Source organism: Brachycentrus maculatus, unplaced genomic scaffold (assembly GCF_059751285.1).
Source record: "Brachycentrus maculatus isolate JH-2025_06_01 unplaced genomic scaffold, ASM5975128v1 h1tg000529l, whole genome shotgun sequence".
Lineage (NCBI taxonomy): Eukaryota > Metazoa > Arthropoda > Insecta > Trichoptera > Brachycentridae > Brachycentrus > Brachycentrus maculatus.
In genome coordinates, this window is record NW_028281275.1 from 497,212 (window position 1) to 516,935 (window position 19,724).

The 19,724-nt window shown below is 30.9% G+C and overlaps 1 protein-coding gene across 4 annotated transcripts in view; it reads right to left on the bottom strand.

Annotated features, from left to right (window-relative positions):
• The window catches only part of CASK (peripheral plasma membrane protein CASK), a 753,263-nt gene that overhangs the window by 38,784 nt on the left and 694,755 nt on the right, over positions 1-19,724 (bottom strand). For all 4 annotated transcript variants that reach the window (XM_088272869.1, XM_088272867.1, XM_088272866.1 and 1 more), the window contains exons 12-13: positions 6,780-6,944; positions 1,001-1,069 (exon numbers count right to left, since the gene is read on the bottom strand). In XM_088272869.1, the coding sequence (XP_088128995.1) occupies positions 1,001-1,069; positions 6,780-6,944 (234 nt within the window). The remainder of the gene's footprint in view (positions 1-1,000; positions 1,070-6,779; positions 6,945-19,724) is intronic.

Genomic DNA, 19,724 nt, shown 5'->3' on the forward strand with positions numbered 1-19,724 from the left:
TAACACAAAAACGTAAGTAAATTTGCAGGTACGTTAAAAGGATTAAAAAAATGTTAGCAGCGCTACTTAAAACCAAAAAACCATCATAATATTTGAACATCAAAAAATCAAGCACGAATGCTTCTTATAGCCCGCCAATGTATCTACGTATTTCTTTTATGTACATGAAGTTTAAATAAATAAATAAATCCTCTTGCCCATTTTTTGTACTCGAATTCGCATTACGTATCATAGTGATTTTTTATTTTGTTTTTGTAAAAAAAAAATCTTTTTATTGATTCGGTAGTCTCTTTATTGTGTTATCTTCCCATTTTAAATTGAAATTTCATTTGGTAAATACCACTTTTTTAAAAATCTATAATACCATGTATTTTAATGCATTCAACGTCAAACGGATACGGTATTTTGTAATGATGTTGAGTGCATCGAAACACTTGTCACAATACATTAAAAAAAATCGTAGTGTATGCCAAGTAAAATTGAAATAAAAAATAAGGTGAATAAAATACTTTTAGAGACCAATAAAAATATACTTATAGTGACTTTCGTTTATTTTTGATTTTTGAGTTTGTAAAAAAAAAGGATTTCATTAATTGATTCGTCACAGTGTTGTCACTTTAAATTAAAGTAAAATAAAAAAGTAAAGTAAAATAAAATAATTAGAGAGACTTAAAAAAAGATAACTTAGTATCTTAAAATAAAAATAAAATATACATAGATTCGATTAATACATTTAAGGGTGAATGTTGAACAAATGACAAAGGAAGACTGTATATATTAAAGGTATGTACCTCGAAATATTGTTTACATAATTCTAAGAAAGCGAAGACGAAAATTCAACAATTCGAGATCGGAATAAGTATTCATCTAGTTAATTGAAGCACTGTAAATGAGTTGGTGATTTCAATATACCGTTTGCATTATTCATAAGTTTCGTAAGTAGTAAAGTGATCGAGGCAAGTACAAAGCAATGGCAATGAGATGAATAGTTGTAACTTACTTCGCAGGGTGGGGGCGCTGATCTGTAGGAAGGGACAATCTTGAAGGTCACAGAGCCCCTCGCTTCCCTCTGAAAATAAATTTAAACTAATTAATTTGAATGTGAAATTCCCTTACTCGGCGTGGCCATTCGGATTTATTGTCATTGGAGATTTATTTCAAACTGTCTTAATTAAAGAGTTTAGTCTGAAAGGGAACAAATTCGATACTGTTGTGTCGGGCTTAATCTAACACGAGAGAAGAAAGATTTATTTGATTTGAAATTTTACAATTTCTTTCTAATGCTTTCTGCATGAAGCCTTTTCTATTTTTGTATTTTTTTCAAATCAAAGCCTAATTTGAATAAAATCCTTTTGGACCATAAACGCTTAAAAGAACGTCATTACGTGATATATAAAATTATAATTATTGTATAAATTATTTTTACCATATTAAAGCATAGTTTGAATAAAAAAAATGTTTTACACTCTAGAACCATTAAAGTTTAAACTCACGTCAATACTTGATTTTTAAAACAACAATTAAAAGTAATAAGTTTTTTTTCAGAGTTTTGTTTTTGGATACTAATTTTTTTTAAGTATAATTTTATTTGAATTAAATAACAAAAAATAACAAAAACCCAGTATACTACTAGACAAGTCAACAGTTTTGATTTACTTCTATGGACTGAGAAATTGTCTGGTAAAATTACTGATCGCAGTCAAACTTTACTCGCAAATCCTCATTACTGTATTAGCACCTTTAAAAAAGCCAATCAAAATTAGGAATATAGCATAAAAATATAAATTACATGTATTTTATAATAAGGGACTCGTACAAATTTGCAGTATCAGTTAAATAAGCTAGTACGAGTACAGATAAGTACTCTCGAGTGTCTTAGCCATTTTTATGTTTTCCACCTCATATTCCACCTTTTCTTCACTTCCTATGTTTTCCAAAATTTGACATCTCAACATAGATGAAGAAGAATATGGAAGTATGGGTATTTACAGGGCTTATTCTATCATAGGCTGGTAATATGATCACTTTACACAAGTGCAATATTCACCATTCTATTCATGGTTGACAAACACATAACAATTTTTTTAGGAACTTATACAAATGTCATATAATTCATTCGTTGCTTCACGTGTGAGTTCACAGTATGATTAATTTGAGAACCTACCTAAGCTTTTATTTAGCAGGGGGCCTTTTATTTTAAATGTATGCACAATTCTTACAGAATAATTAAATATACCAGAAGATACCTTAAGAATGCCGGAGAAACCCAGATTTATAAACAGAATTATGAAACATCCGAATTTCACTCTAAGATTAAAAAATCTGAAACGCGGGACTAATCACCTTACCTTGATATGATTATGTATGTGATGTGGTTTTACATATACACTTGCCGATGTGGTATTATATCAAGTGTTTGATATACATAATACCACACCGTTCGATGCAGTGCTCTATACACCATCTGAGTGAGGATAGGAATAAAAAATAATAAACCTGAAACGTAATTAAAACTAAGCTCAAAAAGGTCAGAACGAGCTGACAAAACTGCCAAAACGAGTTGTTGAAGTATTTGGAAATATCTACTTGTAATTAAACCCACATTTGTTGATAGTTAGTGAGAAGACTGCTCGATAGATGGCAGTCAACCCTTGTCACCTGTACTTTCATAGAAAACTAGATTCATGTCCATTTTAATATTAAAGGCATTAAAAAAAAAGAGAAATATACTGATACGCGTATGAAATTGAAAGGAAAAACTTTAAAGAAAAGCGCGGTATAGGAAGAAACGGCAAATGAAACTTTTGGCTGAAGAATTAAGTAAGACAGTGATTCCAAAGGAGCGCCAAGTCGTTATTCCGAGTGGCTGTGGATAAAGTTAAATTGCTGCGATGTTATTTCTAACCCCTTAACCTCTTCCCTTAAAGCGGCACGATAACAAGAATAAAATTAATTAGCACTTGCACCTTAGTGCTACCTGAGGGAGTTGTTGTTTGCTTATAGTTTGTTGGTTTTGTGTAGATCTGTTGCGAGCTCCTGATGCATTTTAGTTATTTTGGTGCGTAACTTTATTTCTTAGAAAGCAGAAACCTCAAACTGTACGGCATAAATTTTATCGGAGTGAAAGAGACGTAACGTGATGGCGGTCTCATTATATCACGTATCGTCACTTAGGATTAAAACGGTATAATCTCAATACTTATTAATTTTACAGGAGAGCGTTTTAAAGGTTTAACGTGTTTGTTTAAAAAAAATGACACTTTATTTTTTGCTAAATACATTACTTTTCTTTCAAAGTAAGATACAATTTTATTTTTTTATTAAGTGATTCGGCAGTCACTTTGTGGTAAGATCTATCCGTTTTTAATTTAAGTTTTACTTAGTAAATACGGTGTTTGAAAATGATGCGGAATGCATCGAAACACGTGTCACAGTAGATTTTAAGAAATAGTGGTATTAACTTAGTAAAACTTAATAATACAATTTTATATTAATTTTGTTATATAGTAGCCGAAACGTATGTCAGATAAAATAATCGTTTTGAGTTTTAATACTCTTCTAGATAAATTGATGCTTAATTTTAAAGATTTAATTGAAACATGAATATTTAAAGTATTAAATACGATTAAATTTAAGTGAAAAATTAGTCCGCCTCTGTAGTGTAATGGTCAGCACGCTCGGCTACCGTTCTGGAGGTCCCGGGTTCGATTCCCAGGGGGGTCAAATAAATACAAGTGATTTTTTCACTGTAATATTTATTCAATATTACCCTGGACTGGTACCTGAAGCGGAGGGCTGATCACCTTTCCTTCGTGTGTAAACGATCAAGATAACACTGTGTTCATATGAAGCAGTGCCCTATGCACCATTGGGGTGCGGATAAGGGTTTTATTATTATTAAATAATTAGTATTTTTCTCATAAAAAAACATAATATTATTGTATAAAATATTTATTTCTTTCAGTACATTTATGAATTTATCAAACTAAATTTAAAACTTTGCAACAAAGCGAGCGTTTGTTGAACTGCGCTCTTTTGTCAATATTTAAGAGAAGTATTCTGGTGATACCAAACGTTTCCGCATATTAAATCAACTTCAAATATTTTTGTAAATTGTGCACTTTTAATACGAAGAGGCGAAATGACAATTAACACACTTTACACAAACGTGTATCGAACTTAAAGTTCCCAAAAACCGAAAATCATATAATAATAGATAATAATAATAAATCTTTATTCCAGCTTGACTAAGTGGTGGGTGCAAAACTTAGTCTGCCATATATGTTTAACAACATTTTTTAAAAATGAAATTTAAAACAATAAACAAATAAAAATAAAATAATGAAGAGAAACGGTGAAAGAAAAAAAGAAAATTTGGAAAGATGTAGATGAACATTACACATAAAAAACCAAACGCATACAATACCTCTTTTGATCAAAATAATTATTGATTAATTATGACTATTGTGCAATAAAATTTTACGACCTGCTTCCATTATCCATAAAGTCATTAAATAAATAATCCAAATATAAAAGAGCTCTTCATAAATGCATAATGGAGGTGAAAGAGAAAACCGGATCTGAAATAGATCGCGTCCATGTTTTATTTGATTGTATGTCATCAACAATTTTTTGAAGTATAGATACACATAGATTTATAAAGATTTATTTTAATTTTGTTGATATACACATATGTGCCTAAATCACAACTATGAGTGAAAAATTACAAAATTAATTTTTACTTCCCAGATAATCGAAAACAGGACTTTCAGGAAGTACTGTAGCCAAATACACTAACCACTGCATTACGGAACTGGAAATCAATATGGTATAGGGGATTAAACAAATGGTTTGTTTTCATCACCTTCAATATTATTCTGGGCTGGCACATGAAGCGCAGGATTGATCCCCTTGAGAGTAAAGTCATGTTAACATCGTACTTGTTTGATTCAGTGCCATATGGACCATTGCGTGAGGATGAAGAGGGATGATAAAAGGTGGATACAAAACCAATTAATTACTTACGAAACAAATTATTGTCTTGAATGAAATCCGATATTGGTCAGTTAAAAGAGAACCAAATAATTTATAGGGCTCCGAGATTAATGGCCCGAAAAAGAAACCTTTTCCGAGAAATAGGAGTATGGTTTTTCTTGACTGTCCAAAGTTGTTCATGGAAAAAGAACGAGAAACAATTAAGCTAATCGGACCTGTCGGATGCGCCATTAACGAAAGCGTCATTAGTGTCTTTATAAATGATATTGAAAGAAACATAGACACATACCTCTGACAGACACACGGTTAAAGACAAAAGACGAAGGCAGAGAGTCAGAGTTAAATTATTTTATGTTTCCACCCCGATTCTGTTTATTATTCATGAATTTGTTCAGGACGAAATATTACATACTATCCAGTACGTAAGTTTAGCACACTTCACTCACTCCTTTCAACAATGTCAAAAATCGTCAATTTCCAGTTGTGCATGTTTTTAAAATGCCCAAAAAATATACTATATCCCAGCAAAAAAAGCGTATTTTTAACTTAATATTTACCCGCTACAGAGCAGAAAGTGCTGTTTTTGCATTTTGAAGAAAAGGTATTGATTAATTATTTTTTAAATATACCTACTAAATATTTTTCAAATAGAGATAAAACAATCAGGTTTTTCCTAAAAAAATATATTGCATACTAAAAAGCTCAATAAGTGGCTTGATATATATTTTTTGATCATTTCATTATATTTTTAAACTATAAAAACGGTCTCCTGAAAAAATCAAGTTTTTTGATAAATGACGTTGTTGAAAGGAGTGTGCGAATTATCGAGTTACGCGGGTCTACGCGGTTACCATTTTATGACGAACGGAATTCATGTTTGTAGAATAATCTCTCATTATCAAAGTTAACGAAAAACCCGTTTACAAGTCATTTTTATGGTATGTGAACTAGAATTTAGACACACCCAAAATGTCGTAAATAAAATATCTGGTCAAATAATATGCTTCAGAAAAATTTAAAATCACGTTTTCAGGCATCTCCTGGTATGTGAAATCCTTCGGGAAGAATCTTGTAAACATTTAAATAAGGGTTTCTGCTAAATAAAAAGCTTACTCAACTCAATCATTAATGTTCCCAAAAACTCACATATCAAAAAACCTGTCGAATTTTCATTCTGCATAACAACAATTATACAGTTATTCCCACTTTTATTTTATCTGACCAGTGATAGGGTTTCATCGTTACCAATATCAACAGCCTGATGATGTCGGTAAGGACGAAACCTAATCTCAAGTCAAAACAAATACAAGTGAAAAATTTTATGAAGTTGTTGCCTTTGCTAAACGTCTGTTAAATTATGATTTTGTTAAAATATTCATATATTTATATTGTTGGTTTATATTTTTAAATTTTTTGAAATAAAGGAATATCACGTAAAGCTCCTACTTTAAGAGACTTGTCTGTAGGTAGGAAAGTAAGAATGTGGAAGGTAATTGTGAAAAATACATCGCAAACATCCAAACCAATTGAAAAATAATATTTTTTCAATTCATTTTGCAATTGGCGGGAATCGAGCCGGCGACGCCAGTTTTGCAGTCGAGCGTCTACTCAACTATGCCATCGCACCTGTTAGCAACTTCTTAAATATACGTATTGTAGATGGCGTTTTAATTTTGCTTTATCTTATTTTTTCCTTCTTTCATTCTCATGTAAAGGTATGCCTTTTAAATGTGTAGAAACTTTGCAGTGTCAGAATTTTAAAATAAAATAAAATGTTGTTTCACCAGAATTTTCTGCAGTTGGTTGACAGAATGGTTGACAACTGGGGTGCCATTTATCTCCCTTATTTCATCCCCCACGTGGAGGGTAGCCTGGCGGTGGATCATCCCTCCGTGCATGATGCGGGCCACGAGACATCTGCCATCCTCTGTCATCTTCAGCGTGATGCCCTGCAAAAGAAAGAGACACGTGAAATCCCTCGGCTTATTTTATTTTTAACACTAGCCAAAGAATACATCCAGAAAAACAGTGGATTCTGTCATATTTGGAAAATAACAGACTAAAAATTGTTACTGGTATACATATATTTAAATAAGATGAAAAATTTCGGTTGACAGATGAAGCTAAAATAAAAAATACCCTCGCTTTTATTAAAGTCTTAAAAAAATAACCCTTAAAACAAATAACGCAGTGGAAATAAACAAAATATAAGACGTCGTTTGGTCGGGTACCCTACCGACAAAAGTTAAATTAATTACAAAATATTATAAACGAAAAAATATTAACGTAATTTTTTGTTGTTGATATCTCAACATAGATGAAGAACAATATTTAAATAACAGGGTTTGTGACTTCTCATAGGCTGGCTAAGTAATCATTTTACACACGCACAACATTCACCATTTTACCCGTAATTGACAACCACACTAATTAAAATTTTGGAACTCCTAGATATATGATCAACCTCATGACACATTCAAAATGCTGTGAAATATATATTTATATGTATATATGTACATACACATCTAATATATATATATATGTATATATATATATACACATATATATATATATATATATATATATATATATATATATATATATATATATATATATATATATATATATATATATATATATATATATATATATATATATATATATATATACATATATTGGGTTGATGCAAAAGTTTTGACCGTTTTTTACATATATTTTTTTAATTTTTTTTTTCTTGTGTATTATTTATTTAATAAATTATATAATTTCCATCAGTTCTTATAACCTTCTCCCATCTTTTTATTAACTTATTAATACCAGTAGTATAAAATTCCGTGGATTTTGATGCGAAAAATTAAGTAAGGGATGTTTTTACCTGCTCTATTGAATAATTTTTTTCATCATTTAAATTTTTTTGCAGTGATCGGAATAAATAAAATTCAGAAAGAGCAAGATCTGGAGAATACAGTGGATGCTTGATAACATCCCAATTTAACTCATTTAGCTTGTGTTGGGTCATCATAGCCACATGTGGTCGCGCTTTGTCGTGATGAAACACTGCCCCTTTTCTGTTTACCAATTCTGGTCTATCCTTTTGAAGGACCATGTTCAATTTGGATAAATGCTGACAATATCGTTCTGCTGTACTTGTCTTATCGTGTTCCAAGAGTTCAAATTACACAATACCCTTATTATTCCACCAAACACAAAGTATAACTTTTTTTTATGGATTTCGGCCTTCGAAGTTGTTAATGGGGCTTGTCCAGGTATAGTCCAATGTCTTTTTCTTGTCACGTTGTTGTACACGACCCATTTCTCATCTCTCGTCACCAAACGATGCAAAAAGGTTCATGTTTTTGTCTCGCACTCAAAACACCGCGCGTTGAAACACGATCCAATAAATTGGCAGCCGACAATTGATGAGGTATCCAAACCTCGTACCGCGAAACCATTTCCATACGCTTCAAATGTCTTAATGCGATTGTTTGGTTGACTCCCATCATTGACACAATCTCTCTGATGGTTAGACGTGGATTGGTGTCAATTATGACTTTTAATTCGTCTTCATCAGACTTCAATGGCCGCCCGGTACGTGGTTTATCAATGAGTGAAAAATCTCCAGATCGGAATTTTGCAAACCATCTTCGTACCTGTCGAACTTTGATGACATCTGCTCCGTACACTTCACAAATGTTTTTGGTTGCCACACTCGCGGTATTGTCTTTACGGAATTCATAAAGTAAACAATGACGTAAATGCACTTTATCGAACGACATTTTGAAAAAATACAAGGGGTTATTACTGTACTCTGGCCAGGCCAAAACTGAATAGAAAGTAGAGGGAAAGCATCCTTTATACAATGGAATCATAAAAAAAGAAGATACTATTCATAATTCATGAAAAAAAAAATTTTTACCTGGGATCATAAAAAACGGTCATTACTTTTGCATCAACCCAATATATATATATGTATATATATATATATATATATATATATATATATATATATATATATATATATATATATATATATATATATATATATATATATATATATATATGTATTTATATATATATAAATATATATATATATATATATATATATATATATATATATATATATATATATATATATATATATATATATATATATATATATATATGTGTATATATATAAAAATAAACAAATTAAAATTAAATAAACAAATTTATGAGGCGAATGTGGTTGGAAAAAGAAGCAGAGGACGACCGAGGAAAACTTGGCACAGTCAGGTATGTCAAATACTTGAAAGCGGCCGGGTCAGGAGTCGTAATAATCGGGTATGTATGAGGAGATGCATGAATGTAGAAGAGGCAAAGAATGTTTGCAAAGACAGAGTGGTGTGGCGTTCGATTCTCTCTGCCTACCCCTGCGGGGATGCGGCGTGATGGTTAATTAGTTTAAATGTATATATATAAATATATATATATATATATATATATATATATATATATATATATATATATATATATATATATATATATATATATATATATATATATATATATATATATATATATATATATATATATATATATATACAGGCTTACGATTAAAAACAACGTATAGTTGTAAAAAGAACATCATGCCCACAATGCACTGTCAAATTTATATATATATATATATATATATATATATATGTATATATATATATATATATATATATATATATATATATATATATATATATATATATATATATATATATATATATATACATATATATATATATATATATGTATATATAAATATATATATATATATATATATATATATATATATATATATATATATATATATATATATATATATATATACACACCTTATATTTCTATTTTGCATAGTAAATAACCCACATTTGATAAATTAAGGGACTGACTAAAGAATGTACGAAGGGTAAAAAATGTGGGAGAAATTAATTAAGAATTTTGAAAAACGTGGTCACAAAACGTACGAGTACGTTTCTTTGAACGGAATAAAAGTTTTTCCTTAATTAAATTCGTTTTTATACATCCAAAACGAAGATAGAATCCTTTAATGTTTCCATAGGAAACTTAATTCAATGTTGGAAAATTGAGAACCAAAGTTATGGGGACCGGAGGAATGATTGTCGTAATGGCGTAAAAGTTAGCGTACATTCAAAATCTCCAATCTGCGTTATAAAATGGGAAAACTTTTAAATAGATTTTTTTTGTTCAACCTAGCCGGCTCCAACAGGGGGATTGTAATCCCCCATATACGAATCTCAATTTGATAACTTTAGTATTATAAGAGCTACTTACTCCACTTTTACGAAATAAATTTTTCGCTTTTTATTTTTATAATTTCAATTAAATGTTTAAAAAAAATATTGATTTTGAAAAGAAGCACAATAAATCGTTACTGCGAGTTCTCCGTACTTATATTCTGGGCGTTATTTGTCTGTTAGTGATATGTTATTACTTTCACTCTAATATATGTGGTATATTACTACAAGCGATATACTTGTGGTATATTACTACGAGAGAGCGACACAATCAGTTTTCTGCGTTTTTGCTTGATAGGATTTCTGGCCTCTCGCTATTGGATGGCCGCCGTCAGTCAACGCTTGGCGGCATGCTAGAAAGGCGTGGAATCTGTGACTCTGAGTTACGAGTCGCGTACTACGATTCCCATACAAATATGAACTGGGGTCTGTTGGTACCCCGCTTCGGATCATGTAAAATTTTTGGATGATCTGTCCAGGAAAGGTTAATAAGGAGGGAATAATGCGAGAATCCGAGATACTGTAAAACGGGGTCATTATGAGAAAACTTTCTCCGTAGGGTTAAAATATCCCATCACATTAAAAGCTCAGAATGAATTAGGGCGTCAACGAGTTACATCGAATTAAGCGCATTGTTATACTCAACATTTATAATTGTTCAGAGACATTTCGTGCATTTATAAAAATACAAAATTATATTAAAAGTATTATATTAATTTTAATTATTAACAAGTTTCAGAACACATATTTTTTAGCAAATTAATTGAAAAAATTATTACTTTATGTTATGGGCAAGGAAAGAGATTTGCTGAAGAATTTTGACAAATACAAAAGTTTGGTTTTTGAAGAGATGAATGTAGAATACCTTCTAGAATGTAGAAATGATGAATGTAGAAGATCACCATTCTACCCATGATTGACAACCATACTTTAACATATGGTTATCATCAATCTCATGACGCTGTACATATGAGTTCACAAGAGCCATCTGTGTTGGATTTAGAAAGCTTTCATTTAGTAGAGACCCTGTTTGGATGTATGCAACATCTTTACATACGGAGCATTAGTGAACAAGTATCTGGTTACACTCAAAATATTGTTCATGAAATAATAAAGCTTAACCAATTTAACCAGCTGCCTGACGTATATAAAATAGAACTCATTCGGGGATCTAAAATAAATGATCTGAAAAAATACTTTATAGAAAGATATATATGTAGTGTTTGGTCATATTTTCTTATTTTGTTTTTGCCTTATGTTTTTTTATATTTTCTCATTTGTTATATTTTCTCATTTGTTTATTTCAAATATGCTTCTTATGCCTATTTATTATACCTGTTTTTTGTTTTTATATTTTGCCATGTATTAGTTTTGGTTATTTAAAAAAAAATATTTTTTGTAACTTTATTATTTGTATTCCAGTCTTAATAACCTTAATCCTATGTCCCAAAATGACAAATAGAAATTACTCATCGGGAATATTATATGTATGACTTATGTATGTAATACGTTTTGAAAAATAAATTGAAAAATAAACAATTTATCTGCATTCTAAGATTATATTTTTTATGATAATTTTAAATAGTTTTTGTTCTTGTTTTTTTTCATTGATTTTTTTTTACAAAATACATATTTAAATAATACAAAATAGTTGGTGTATATATAATACATTTCAAATATAACTTTTCTACCTCTCTAATAAAGAAGATACTTGGCAGTTCTTTTTTTTTAAACAAAGTAAATTAAAATTAAAATTTAAAATAAACAAAGTAAAAATAAAACAAAATATTCCTTGGTATGGAGTCTAGGTAGGGGTGAGAATATGTTTTTTTTTTTAATTTTAGTTTTAAAAGTTTGATAATTTTTTATAGATTTTAAGTTTTATCGGATAGATTTTGTAGATATAAGTTTTTTTATCGTAGATACTGAAATTGGTTGAAATTGTCCCGTTGAAATAGATTTGAGCAGTGATCACAGAAATAACGTTTCGGTACTTTTTCAGTTTGAGAGACATATTGTTTACGAGAGGATTGTCAAGAATCGCTGATTAATGAAGCGTGTTCAACCGAAAATGGGACAGTACTTTTATAGATAGGTTGTACATATAGCAATAACATAGGAAATAATATTTTTAGTAAAAGAAAAAAAAACTTTTTTGATTAAAGTTTTTTTGGTGAATATCACTATTTCTTTAAATCTATTGTGAGACCGTATGTGAAGCTAAGTCTAAATTTAAGATTTTTAATTGATGTTTTACTGAGTAAATACCACTATTTCATAAAACCTACTGTGACACGTTGCATTCCGCATCATTTTAAAACACCGTATTGTATTGTATCTAAATTTTAGAATTGTGTCCTTAGGACGTTGAAGAATGTAGAGGGAGTAGAAGCAGTTTTTATTTAAAATTTAAAGTATTCTTTAATTCATTTCTTTTTTATCACTGGGAAAAAGATAATATGAAGGGTCTTTTTATCATTGTCATATTGTTGATTTCAAATTCATTATGGGTTTTTATGTGTATGTTATTTATTAGGGAAAAGAAAAATACTATTTAAAAAATAAATCAAACTAGGGCGAATGACTCTGTTTTTATAAAACAAAAAATATTCTAGAAGACGCTGCTTAAAATATTTTTTTAAAGGGGGATTCATCTTCAATAGCTCCAACATTTTATTATTTGCGATGATACCTTTTTTTTTAAATCTCGTAATTCATACAACTTTTTTTCTTAAATATCCAGTTATTAGTATTCTCAGCGCAAACTATTGACACGAAATTCGAGATTACTCGCGATTCATCCACATCCAAGCGTTTATCGATGAAAAATCGAAAAAGCTCGAGAGGAAAATGGCTTTAAAATATCAAAAGAAACAGGCTCTCGCCTTTTCAAAGTTTCGAGTAATTCGGAAGCCGTAAACTGAAACTTTCAGTACCGCTGCAGTTTGCTCTTCAACCGATAAACGCTCGGGTCTGAGTATAGTTTGACTTAGTTCCGAGAAATTTGTTTCTTTCGGCGCCGGCACTAAGATACGAATTGAGATGTACGTAGCTAAATTGCAACTTTCAAGGGAACTTTCTTCGAATCGTTGCTCTGTTTGATTTTCTTTAAAATATAAACTGTGCATATATTAAAATATAAACAGTAACACAAACTTTGAAGTGTTTATTTGTTCTTCGAAATCGGTACTGCTTCGATGAAAATAAATTTGAACGGAATAAAATCTAACGAAGTCATTATATAATCAAATTGAAATAAATTGATGAATATTTTACTACAATATGAAAAAGAATGCTCTAAAATTTACGTGTAACTACTTCATTTATTTTTAATATTTAAAGCATTTACTTTGTGGACAGTCATTTTGAATTTTTTCTTTTTTTTTTACAAAAATGTTAGTAATGTTGGTATACTACTCACCGAGATATAGTCTACCGGTATTTAGACATCCCATCTCTTTGTCAGGATAATCCCTACAACAGCATGCAAACAATACAACACGTTACTACCATAACACTATTCGACCAAAACGCACGTGATTAACCTCTTGTGTATGTACGTGATATATAAGTTTGTGGTATGGTAGTAACGTGTAACATTGTTTGCATGCTATAGTGATTGTCCTGACGAAGAGACGGGTACATCTTGAAACCGGTAGACAAAATCTTGATGAGTGGTTATATACTAACATGACTAACATTTTTGTAAAAAAATAAGTATCTTCATTAATTTTCTTCATTTTATATCGTTTTTATAGTATTATATTGATTTGTACAAGGTTACATTAATGACAGTGTTTTTTTAAAGGTATTTAAAGCTTTTCCCAAGAAAATGTTATTGATTAATGAAAAATGTCTGGAATATTTTAAATAATTGACGAAACATTTTTTTAAACTGGATAGTCCTGAAGGAACAACGAAATTAAGTTTAAGATGTACGTATTTCATTTACCAAAAATACATTTTACACACACACACGTTTAAACAATTTATAATTAATTGGTTCCTGGGTTTTCTTGTAATTTTTTCGACGGATTAGAAAAAAGCATTGAGAAGAAGATTAAGATGTTTCAAGGGTGTTTCAGGGACGTAAAAACTTTTTGCTAATAAAAGGATGAAGTTAGGATCCGTGGCGAAGGTAAAATGTTAAACTTTTTCATGAAATAAAGAATTAAGAACGAAAAACCCTCAAGTAGCAAAACAGTGAACCAACGAACTCAGAAATTCAACCAGTAAGTATTAAATGTAACAATGTAATAATACAACATTTTGAGTGTGTACTAATACTTGTTCACTAAATCTGGGTTATCTCCAGTTACAGGAGTTATTTTCATACTTTCTGACATCTCGTCAAAGATGAAGAAGAATATGGAAGTCTTAGTTAGAAGTGAAGTTCTAGTGATTCAAAAATAATGTTTCAAAGTTGGTTCATACATATATATAGAACTTCCAAGAATTTGAGTAGTGTGGTTGTCAATAATGGGTAGAATTGTTGAATGTAACACGTGTGTAAAGTGATCACTTAAACTAGCCTATAACGGTCGTCAGCCCCGTAAATGCCCAGATTTCCATATTCTTCTTCATCTTTGATGAGATTTCAAAAAATAATGTAATAATACATATATTACATGTAACTGCGTATGTGCGTGTAATATATTATACTATTTATTATTTATTAATTTTAATTACACCATAATACATTATATTTTGTTAATGGAAATTAACTATATAAATATATATAAATTCAATTGTTATAAATATTTCTTAAATGGAAATTACTATGTTTAGTATGTAACATATGTAAAAATGTTAGTATTAAAAATATTGTAATGCATATTAAATAACATCCGATTAATTTTGTTTGCCCTCTAATGAAGTAAAATATTTATCAAAATTAAAGTTACCAACAAAAACGTATACAAATACGTAGCAGTCTATTTTATATATTTTTGGCATCTAAACATCGATGAAGAAGAATGTGAAAGTCTGGGAATTTACGTGGCCTTCAACCGTCATAGGCTTTGTTAAGTGATCACTTTATATACGTGTAACATTCACCACTTCTACCCATCATTGACAACCGCACTACTTAAGTTTTTGGAACTCCTATGTATATTGACCAAACTCGTAACACACAAGCCGTGTAAATGCCCAGAATTCTATATTCTTCTTAATCTATGTTGAGATGTCATAATGTTCAAAAAATTACTCCCAAACTGAGATAATCCAGATTTGTGAAAGACACTCAAAATGTAGTAAATTTAATTTTTGTTCTTAAAAACATATTTGTCTCATTAATTTCAAAGTCAAAGTACTTGTACTTGTTCCAAAAATACTACTTGTACTTATTTTGAATTGATATTTATTTTGCAGTTATAATTTTAGCAAAATACCGTAGATATTAAACAACATGTAAATCGCGCTGCGTTGAGAATAATGATTGTATTAATCCCAGTTAGTCCTCACGGTTCGACAGTAATTAATATCTTCTTCCGTATTTTGCTAATTCCCCCGGAAGTGGGTTTCCTCCCCTGACACCAGATTAGGGGAGGCTTACTGGACACAATTTTGAGATTGGATGTCCGGTAGCCATGGCAACCACTTTCTAACGCAAAAATATAAATGGGATCGTAGAACAATGCATTGAGATTCTAGAGCGATCGCGAATTAAGTGATTCGATCATGGTAGCAATCTACAAGTAATAGGGTTTATTATATTTACAACAGTAAAAATATTACACCATTAAGCTGTTTGTGCACTACATGGAATTTTACCGTCCGGCAGTCCGGATTTGAAAAATAAAGTGCGACTACGTCAGTTTAGCGTGATCGAATTTACGGGCGACGTATTCACGCACCGATCAAGAGCACCTATCCGAAGAAAGACGGACAAAAGCACAAGCCAATCATCATTTCATCACGCTAACTGAAGTACCGGACGGTTAAATTCCGTGTAGTGCTCAAGCCCCATTAGGACGTTTGTTCACTACACGGAATTACACTGAATTTTATCGTCCGGCGCATCAGTTAGCGTTTTAAAACGACGATTGGCTTGGATTGGCTTGTGCTTTTGTCCATCTTTCATCGGATTGAAGCTCTTGATCGGTGCGTGAACACGTTGTGAGTAAATTCGATCACTCTAAACTGTCGTAGTAGCTTTCATTTTTCAAAACCGGACTGCCGGATGGTAAAATTCCGTGCAGCGCACAAGCGCTCTTACTTGGCAAGTACGTTGAAATGGGAAGGGCCAGGCTTTTTTTTTTTAATTTTCAAAATTCAATTCGATGAAACAATATTTGTGCTTACGTAATACAATCTATATTTATATAATTCGTCAAAATGATGAAAAATGGTATTGTAATCAATATTTATATGATATTTGTATATATTTTTAGTGAGTTCCGGGACTTGTCTGTTTAAAAAAAAGCCCCGGGAAGGACTATAATTTATGCACAGATTTGATGATAAAATAATACGCATGGTTAAATTTATGCCACCAGCGGTTTGGTTACCATGCTGGAAGTCTCGTGTTCGATTCCCAGGGGGGTCAAATTCAATATTAGTGACATACATTTCATATTATCCTGAACTTGTATTTGCAGCGCAGGGCAGATCACCATTCCTTAATGTGTGTAACGATAAAAATAATACTACTTATAAACGATGGAGTGCCCAATGCATCATTAGAGGCGGATAAGAAGAGCGAAAAGAAATGACGTGTAAATAAGAATAAAACGATTTAATAAACGAATTATTAACTTAATAAAAATACCATTGAAATGTAAAATATTTTATCGTTATACTTATAAAAAAATTAAAGTACTATTAATTTAACTATAGGAGTCAATTAAGTGTGCCAAAATTAATATTGACTCCATTAATAAAAAAAAGTCAGGAGTCAGGAGTCGTAATAATCGTCGAGTATGTATGAGGAGATGCATGAATGTAGAAGAGGCGAAGAATGTTTGCAAAGACAGAGTGGTGTGGCGTTCGATTCTCTCTGCCCACCCCTGCAGGGAAACGGCGTGATGGTTAGTTTGTTAGTTAAAAAAAATGGAATTTCTTTACGGCCATGTTTACACTATCTCAGCAGAAATGAAAATGATAAGATCACGTGACCGCAATTGTATCAACTGTAAGCATGCACGTGCAGAAAGCAGTGAAGCAAACCTAAAGATGTGTTATATACATATATTTTGCTTGACCTCGAAGTGTGGGCCTAATGACCAGTGGGTCCATTCCCAAGAGATCTAAGTCAGGAGAGAAATAGCGAGAAACTGCTTCTCCAAAATGCGTGACCTACTTAGTAAGATGAACTCTAACCTCAATCTGCACATGAGAATTGTACTATACTATAACTTTCCAGTACTTCTCCGCGGATTCAAAAGCTGAACTCTCTATCAAGCTACCACCAAGAAGATTGAAACATTCGAAATGTAGTGGTATAGAATAATGCTCAAAATATCATAGGATAAGCGAGTTCGAAACGAAACTGTTTAAAGACGTATGGGGAAAAAAGCGAAATTAAAAACTGTATTATGAAAAGAAATAATGCTTACAGATGTAATATTTCGGCAACGAGTTACCTTTCTAATAAAGCGCACTGGTCGAGTTAAGGAAAGGAGAACGATTCACAAGATATATTTCCAATTTAAATTTAAATTTAAATTTAAAGGTCAAATAAAAAGTACACTTGAAATATCAAATAAAATAATGTTATATCAAACAAAAAGTGGAGTTTATTTTGTAAAACTTTAAAAAAATTGTCATTTTATTAGTAAAACAATTGAAGTCTGATTTGGAGTGTACGTAAAAATATTATTTCTTTACAATGATTAAAGAAAACACTTGTTTTTTACCACTTCAGTTTTATTATAGACTACATGTTTCAGAAGTTAAACTTCCATCATTCAGGTCTGTGTAATAACATTATAGTTATTATACAGACCTGAATGATGGAAGTTTAACTTCTGAAACATGTAGTCTGTAATAAAACTCAAGTGGTAAACAACAAGTGTTTTCTTTAATCATTGTAACATGTCTTACCACAAAGTTAATGCCGAAACAATAAATCAAATATTATTTCTTTAGTTGATGATCGTTTCTTGTAGCAAAAAAAACTGATTCCTAAAAGAAACATAAGGAACTGAGTTCGGTTCTTAAAAGAAAATAAACTTAAATTGAGTTAATATTTTGAATCCCGCGAGCTTTACTTTTTTCCTTGATTAAAGTTCACAAAGTTTTCTCACTTGCCTTCTTCATTATTTATGTAACGAGATAGAAAATGTTGAATTAAGTGGCCTATTCGGCAGCAACTGAGATGTGGGAAATCCAGGGAATTAAGTTGCGAGTACTTTGAGCATCCGACCTCACGTGAAACTGTGAAACGACATTTATTTAAGGCGTTCTCTAAGCGACCGGAAAGTAAACATTAAAACTCAAAATTGTGTATTTACACTCTGCAAACTTATGTTCATCTTATACAGGAAGAATGTTATTTTTTAGTTAAGATTCGCTTCTGCTGTGCTGGTCTGGGTTGTGGGCTTCTGTGTACCGGCCAACGTCGGGTCGGAATAGGATCTAGCTGACTAATTGAACTAAACTAATCCCTTGCACTGCTTACACCGGGGTACTTTTAGAAATTTTGGTGACGGATTTACAAACTTGTATTTATTTAGATTGGCAGTGACAGGTATATTGAAAGCTTTTAAATGTAAATTCACAGTAAAATCGGGATACAATTTTATGTTGTTTTACATTTTCAATAAATTTTACAACTTATTAAAAAAAATTGTTTTGCAAGAGCAGATCTGTCAGGAAGCCTTGATGCTTCTGTATCAGATCTGGGCATGCGGTGGAACAGCTTTCAATGTAGTTAAGATTTGCTGTGTGGGAAAGTTTGTTTACAGCGCGCAGCAGCAGTTGGCGCATTGGGTATTGATAGGTTTAAGGGTGTTAGGGTGATCAGGTTTTTATTTCTAAAACTGATTTCACTGCAAATTCACTCTGTTCCCAGAATTCAATCTCCTTTCTATATCTTTATGGGCAAGAAGAACAGAATCGTTATCAACATCCTGACATACATATGATGCTAGGGCATATTTTTTCAATATTTTATTTATTTATTTTACAGCAGAGTAACATACAAGAGTAACGTATAAAATCCCCGGTGAGTAATTTTCATTACTCATTTATGGATAAGGGTTAAGAACGTTCCCACAAAAATAATAAAATTTTAAAATAAAGTAAAAAAAAAATATATACAAATAAAAAAGTACCTAAAAATATTAAAAAAAAACATAACATAGAATAAAATGTAAAATATAAAACAACCAACGGGTAAAGTAAAAAGGCATGAAAACATAATGTAACAAACGAATGAGAATATATGTATAACTTATCACTAACATATCGCTCACTCCTTTCAACAACGTCATATATAAA